This window comes from Physeter macrocephalus, chromosome 11 (genome assembly GCF_002837175.3).
Source record: "Physeter macrocephalus isolate SW-GA chromosome 11, ASM283717v5, whole genome shotgun sequence".
Lineage (NCBI taxonomy): Eukaryota > Metazoa > Chordata > Mammalia > Artiodactyla > Physeteridae > Physeter > Physeter macrocephalus.
In genome coordinates this window covers 24,569,532-24,576,282 of record NC_041224.1, presented here as the reverse complement: position 1 = coordinate 24,576,282, position 6,751 = coordinate 24,569,532, and the positions used below count along the sequence as shown (strand labels likewise).

Here is a 6,751-nt window from a genome sequence, read left to right as displayed (position 1 = left end):
CATTGATTAGCTCTAGTAGTTTTCTGGTAGCATCTTCAGGATTCTCTATGTATAGTATCATGTCATCTGCAAACAGTGACAGCTTTAATTCTTCTTTTCCGATTTGGATTCCTTTTATTTCTTTTTCTTCTCTGATTGCTGTGGCTAAAACTTCCAAAACTATGTTGAATAACAGTGGTGAGAGTGGGCATCCTTGTCTTATTCCTGATTTTAGAGGAAATGGTTTCAGTTTTTCACCATTGAGAACAATGTTGGCTGTGGGTTTGTCATATATGCCCCTCTTTATTATGTTGAGGTAAGTTCCCTCTATGCCTACTTTCTGGAGAGTTTTTATCATAAACAGGTGTTGAATTTTGTTGAAAGCTTTTTCTGCATCTACTGAGATTATCATATGGTTTTTATCCTTCAGTTTGTTAATGTGGTGTATCACATTGATTGGTGTATATTGAAGAATCCTTGCATTCCTGGGATAAACCCCAGTTGATCATGGTGTACGATCCTTTTAATGTGCTTTTGGATTCTGTTTGCCAGTGTTTTTTTGAGAATTTTTGCATCTACGTTCATCAGTGATATTGGTTTGTAGTTTTCTTTTTTGTTACATCTTTGTCTAGTTTTGGTATCAGGGTGATGGTGGCCTTGTAGAATGAGTTTGGGAGTGTTCCCCCCTCTGCTATATTTTGGAAGAGTTTGAGAAGGACAGGTGTTAGCTCTTCTCTAAATATTTGATGGAATTCTCCTGTGAAGCCATCTGGTCCTGGGCTTTTGTTTGTTGGAAGACTTTTTTTTTCCATTTTTTCCAGGTTGTCCATTTTATTGGCATATAGTTGCTTGTAGTAATCTCTCATGATTCTTTGTACTTCTGATGTCAGTTGTTACTTTGGAGAGTTCGATATTTTTAAAGAAAACTTTTGGGAAGTAAAGCAATACTTTTGCAATAGTAATAATCATTTACATTTATATTTTTGATTTTTTATTTTCATAAGTACACAACTAAAACTCTATAAACTTTTGCAATAGTAATAATCACCACTTATATTTACTATTTTTTATTTTCATAAGACTGCAATAAAGTAAAATGATTAATTTATAATCATTTACATATTATAGGTAATAAAGTTACACAAAATCAAAAACGTGTATATAGCGAAATGTATACCTAGTAAAATCTACAGGCACGGATAAAAAGATTCCCTTCTGAAGAGGCTAAAAGTTGCCAGAAGATATCAATCCTTGAAAAACTTCCAAAAAAAAATAGAAAGTGAGAAAATATTTTTATCTGTACAAGATTCATATTCCTGCTCTCTCCCAGGATTATTTCACTAATACTAAACATTTACTAGAATTTTTGTACATGTTCACTGTAGAAATCACAGATTTTTTTAAAGGAAAAGAATGCTTCACTTATAATACAAGTGCTCAGAAATAACAAATTTTATCATATTTTTGTACATATTTTTGGCTAAGATAAGACCATAGTCTTCTTGTGTTTCTATATAATGAAACTGATTTTTTTTTCTCAGTGATCTACCAAAGTACATCTCTGTGGGTCAACATACATCTGTTATCTATGCCACCTTCAATGGTCACATATTACTCCATACCAGATACACTGCAATTTATTTATAAAATCCTTTGAGTTCGTCTTAATACATTGCTATTTTAAGCAGTGTTGAGAACAACAAATTGTATGTTACCTATCTCTAATTTATCTCTAATTATTTACCTCTAATTTGTATAAAGAGAATTGATGTGTAAAGGGAATATACATTTTTTAAATGTGGTACTTGTCACCAAATTGCCTATTTGAAAAGTCAAAAGCAACTTAAACTTTAAACAGCAGTATAAGTACCACTGTTCTTCATCTTCACAAACTTTGTGAAGGGAAAATGGTTTTTCATTCCTCTTTAACTTAAATTCCTTTTCTTACCAGAAATGCTAATTTTTTTTCCTATATCCATTGGTCACTTATGGATATGCAAAAAAGTACTTTGCTCAATTTCAAATTAGAGGTTTTTTCCCCTTACTGATTTCAAAGAATTCTCTGTAAAATGAAGATATGTTTTCTTGCCTGATACAAATACGTTGCTATATTTTAAAAGCTCATTGTCTTTTATTTTGTTAATCTTCTTTTCTGATCTACAGAGGGTTTTAATTTTTTTATGTTGTTAAATCAACCTCCAGAATTCTTGCTTTTGAAGTCATCCTTAGGAAGGTCTTTGACAGCACAAAAAATGTATAAATAGGAATTCTGTTTTCTTCTGGTCGTTTTCTCACTTTGTATATTTAAAATTTGTGATCTGTACTCCATCTGAAACTTATTTTTGTGAGATAAAAATCTAGTTACTTTTCTCTAAATAGTTAGCAGTTTACTTCTCCACCATTTACAAACAATTTATTTTTTCCTTCTAATATGAAATGTCATCAGTTCAAGTTCTAAAGTCTTACATATATTTGGGTGTTTGGGCATTTTCTATTCTGTTCCATTCACTTATCTGTCTTTTCAGTTGTTAGTAAACGAATAATTTGTGGGAACTTACAGCACATTTTGATATCTAGAAGGGCAAATCTTTGTCTACTACATAAAACTTTTAATTTCATCACAACAAATAAAGAAAGCATGAGTAACTCAAAAATTTTTAAACCACCATATGCTTATCTGGTTTAAATATGGGAAGACCATACATTTTAAGAAAATGAGTCTTCCTATTCAAGGACACAGCCATCTTCACACTTCAAAGCTGTCTTCTAAGGTCCTTCAGTAGAGAACATATATACATAGGTGTACACTGATATAAAACGGATACTGCAGGCTTCCCTGGTGGCACAGAGGTTAAGAATCCGCCTGGGAATGCAGGGGACACAGGTTTGAGCCCTGGTCCGGGAAGATCCCACATACCGTGGAGCAACTAAGCCCGTGCGCCACAATTACTGAGCCTGCGCTCTAGAGCCCGCAAACCACAACTACTGAGCCCGAATGCCACAACTACTGAAGCCCGCGCACCTAGAGCCCATGCTCCACAACAACAGAAGCCACCCCAATGAGAAGCCCACCCGCTGCAACTAGAGAAAGCGCACGTGCAACAGTGAAGACCCAACGCAGCCAAAAATAAATAAATTAAAAAAAAAAGAATCCTCCTGCTAATGCAGGGGACACGGGTTCAAGCCCTGGTCCAGGAAGATCCCACATGCTGCAGAGCAACTAAGCCCATGCGCCACAACTACTGAGCCTGCGCTCTAGAGCCGGCAAGCCACAACTACCAAGCCCACGTTCCACAACTAACTGAGCTCGCGCACCTAGAGCCCGTGCTCCACAGCAAGAGAAGCCACCACTATGAGAAGCCCGCGGCACGGCAATGAAGACCCAACACAGCAATAAATAAATTAATTTTTTTAAAAAAGATATTGGATTGTATCTTAAGAATTTTTAGTCCAGAAGTTGATCTGTCATGAGAATTATTTTCCTCATTATGCACTTCTCTGTAACATATTACATTACGGTATAAAAATGTGTACATTAAAAATAAGATGCTGTTCATGTTTCATTTCGTTTCTGTGATTACTGACATTCAGTCAAATGACTTTAAAACTGTCAGTAAAGTGCTCTATAAGGGGAATCATGAGCGGGTCCGAAACCAGCTAAGGCTTTTGCTGCCTATAAAGTCTGCGGGGCGCGGGACCCCACGTAGGTGTGCACGAGCCTCGGAGGGGAAACTGACAGCAGGGGCCCCACCCAGGCCCGCTCCGCCTCCTCCCGCCCGCCCCGGTTACCTGTTCATCTTGTCCCTGTCGTTCAAGCCATTCTTCCCAAGCAACAGAATCTGCTGCACTTTGGCTACGTTGCCCACGCTGGCAGCTTTGTGGATCTTCCCGAGATCCTTGTCTCGGATGTGGTACTCGGGCCGGGAGTTGACTCTATTACCGCTTTCTCTCCGTGGGCTGGTGGAGGAGCCGAAGGGCGACTCGCCCTTCTTACTTCCGAAGCCAAAAATCTTCTTCATCGCAGAGCCTACAGGCTTCAGACACACCTCACCTCCCCCTCGGCTTCTCACAGTCTCCTGAGCCTAACACTAGCGGTACAGATAAGCCAACGCGGTCTGGCCACAACATCCCAGCTGGGAAGCTCCGCGGTTTCTCATCTTTCAGCCCAGAATAACCCTAGCCAAGCGATACAGCTAAACACAGTGCGCGTGCGCGCCTTGTAGGAAGGCGTCACTGCGCTTGCGCACAGAGGCCCGGAGAGCAGGAGTGCCCAATGCGCATGTGCGACGCCCAAGCGTCTGAAATCTCTGCGATTCTCTGTGGGCCGCGCTGGGTTCTTTTCCGATGTTGGTGCGCGCTGGGTTCTTTTCCAACGTTGGTGCGAGTTGGCTGAGCGTTTCTGGACATTTGCAAATGTTAGAATCTCCCGTGAGAAAGTCGCCTTCGCATGCCACTGGGGCTAGAGTGGCGTGGATCTTCAGGATGCTGAAGGCCTCGTCCCCCAGAGAACTCCCCTAAAATAACTCTCAAAATCTCCTTATCCCTCAGTTTATTCCTTTCCACATCCCTCTGGGCCCCAGGCTTTCTCCATGGAATTTAACAGATGTAACTACAGAAAGCTGTTTTCATGGTTCCAGAGATTGTGGCAACAGGTGTCATAAAGTGCAAACTTAGGAGAAACCAACGCAGTTTCTCCAGATGAGACGAAGACGCATTTCCGCATGCCTCCTGACCCTCCCCTGTGGCCCAGCGTTGCGTCTGCACATTTTCTTCACTTATATTTTAGCTTTTGCTTTTATTTTCCCCTAATTAAATCTTTAATCAATTCAAGATTTATTTTGGAGCATGGTGTAACGTTTGAGAAAAAATGGTTATTCACATGTCCCAAACAATCCATCTTTCCTCATCTAGTTTACCCCTTAACCTTACATTTAATTCTCGGATGTTTTTTTCTGTTTCTGGGTTTTCCATTCTGGTCTGCTTCTTCTAGCGTCAGTAGTGTATAAAATATAAATATCTATTACAGGTTCCCCTCATTCTTCCTTTTCAGTATTCTCTTGGAAATGTTTACCTCTACATTATTAGAGATGAATTTTTAATCACTATGCCAAGCTAAAGAGAGTTCTTAGTGAGATTTTGATTGTAATTAAGAGAATTTTAACTGAGAATCCGTCTCTTGTATCAGTGTATCCAGGTACATGTTATGTCTCTCAATTTGTCTTATGTCCTTCATTAGCCTTTGGTAGCTTTTTTCATTATGTAAATCCTGTACACTTCTTGATATATCTGTATCTGGGCTTTTTTTTTGTAATGGTATATTATTCTTTCATTATAATTTGTAAATGATTATTGTTTGATATCTGTATTCTTTTGACAACCAGAGTGAAGAACTTTTTTAAACTATAATTTTGTAACAGGAGAAAGAGTTGATAGTTTCTGGCAGTACTTAAGGAAGGCACAAACTGGTTGGTATAGATTGAAGAATATTGAAGAATAGTATGCAGATAAAAAAAATCAAGTAGAATGCAAAGAAGATACTCTGTTTTTATTGAAGTATAAGATCGTTGCTACAAATTTTAAAAATCAATATAGCTAAATTTCCCTAAAATTCTACTAGCCAAATTTTTCAGTAATTAGCTAACTAATAGGGACATCTAACTTTTTTTTTTTTTTTTTTTTTTTTTGCAGTACGCAGGCCTCTCACTGTTGTGGTCTCTCCCGTTGCGGAGCACAGGTTCCGGACGCGCAGGCTCAGCGGCCATGGCTCACGGGCCCAGCCGCTCCGCGGCATGTGGGATCTTCCCAGACCGGGGCACGAACCCGTGTCCGCTGCATCGGCAGGCGGACTCTCAATCACTGCGCCACCAGGGAAGCCCCGGGACATCTAACTTTTGTGTTTCCTTTTAATAGTTTCTTTGCTCCTTTGCTTTATCCACCCAAATCTGTTTCCCACTCCTAAATCTAATCATCATAGTGACCCTGTGGAATCTTATCATCTCCATTTTTATGAAACCTCTTATGCTTTATACTTGTCCCATATTCTTTAAAATTTCCCAAACTTTAAATAATCTTTTCCCTTGCTTCCATCTTTCTCTATCTGCAATTTGTGTTTCCATCTTTATTCCATTTCTTAGGAATAAAGCAAAATAGGTTGACTCCATACTCCATACTGGTAGAAACAGGCGACTGTATACAGAAACTCCTTTTAATGTAGTACTTGATCCAGTAATTATACAATTACTGTAATTATACAGTTACAATACAATTAAACCAAGCCTGGTATTGTGGGTGAAACAGACAAGCAGAAGCAGGCTCACAACAACAGTTAATACAAAACCAGCTATCCCCAAACTCAGCAGCTTCCTATTACATTTGTTAATGATTTCAAGATCAAAATCATGTTAATGATTTTAAGAATTTTGATTAACCAAATTAAAAAGTAACAGATACCACCATTGCACAAGATGCACCAGCAAAATTTGAAAGTTTGGCAGCCATGTTTTACAGCAAGACAAATGCATAGATATTAATTTAGGTACTTATTCTTCAGAGGCCATTTAATGCCATTTTGTGCTTTGTAGGTTGAATGATTTGACAACAAATTGTTTGGAATTAGTGACTCAGAAGTCAGATGTCCAGACCTTCAGCAGAAATTGCTGCTGGGGGAATTCCCTGGAGGTCCAGAGGTTAGGACTCCTCGCTTCCACTGCAGCAAGCATGAGTTCCATCCCTGGTTGGGGAACACGTCACAGCCAAAAAAAAAAAAAAAGAA

The 6,751-nt window shown here is 38.9% G+C and overlaps 1 protein-coding gene across 11 annotated transcripts in view; it reads right to left on the bottom strand.

The window, feature by feature from the left end:
* Positions 1–4,153, bottom strand: part of ANKRD26 (ankyrin repeat domain containing 26) — a 93,413-nt gene extending 89,260 nt beyond the window's left edge. For 7 of the 11 annotated variants that reach the window (XM_028494976.2, XM_028494975.2, XM_028494977.2 and 4 more), the window contains exon 1: positions 3,769–4,153. In XM_028494976.2, coding sequence (XP_028350777.1) covers positions 3,769–3,998 — 230 coding nt within the window. In that variant the 5' untranslated portion in view covers positions 3,999–4,153. The remainder of the gene's footprint in view (positions 1–3,768) is intronic. The other 4 variants (XM_028494981.2, XM_055087822.1, XM_055087824.1 and 1 more) reach the window with 1 other exon arrangement.
* Between the last annotated feature and the right edge of the window lie 2,598 nt (positions 4,154–6,751).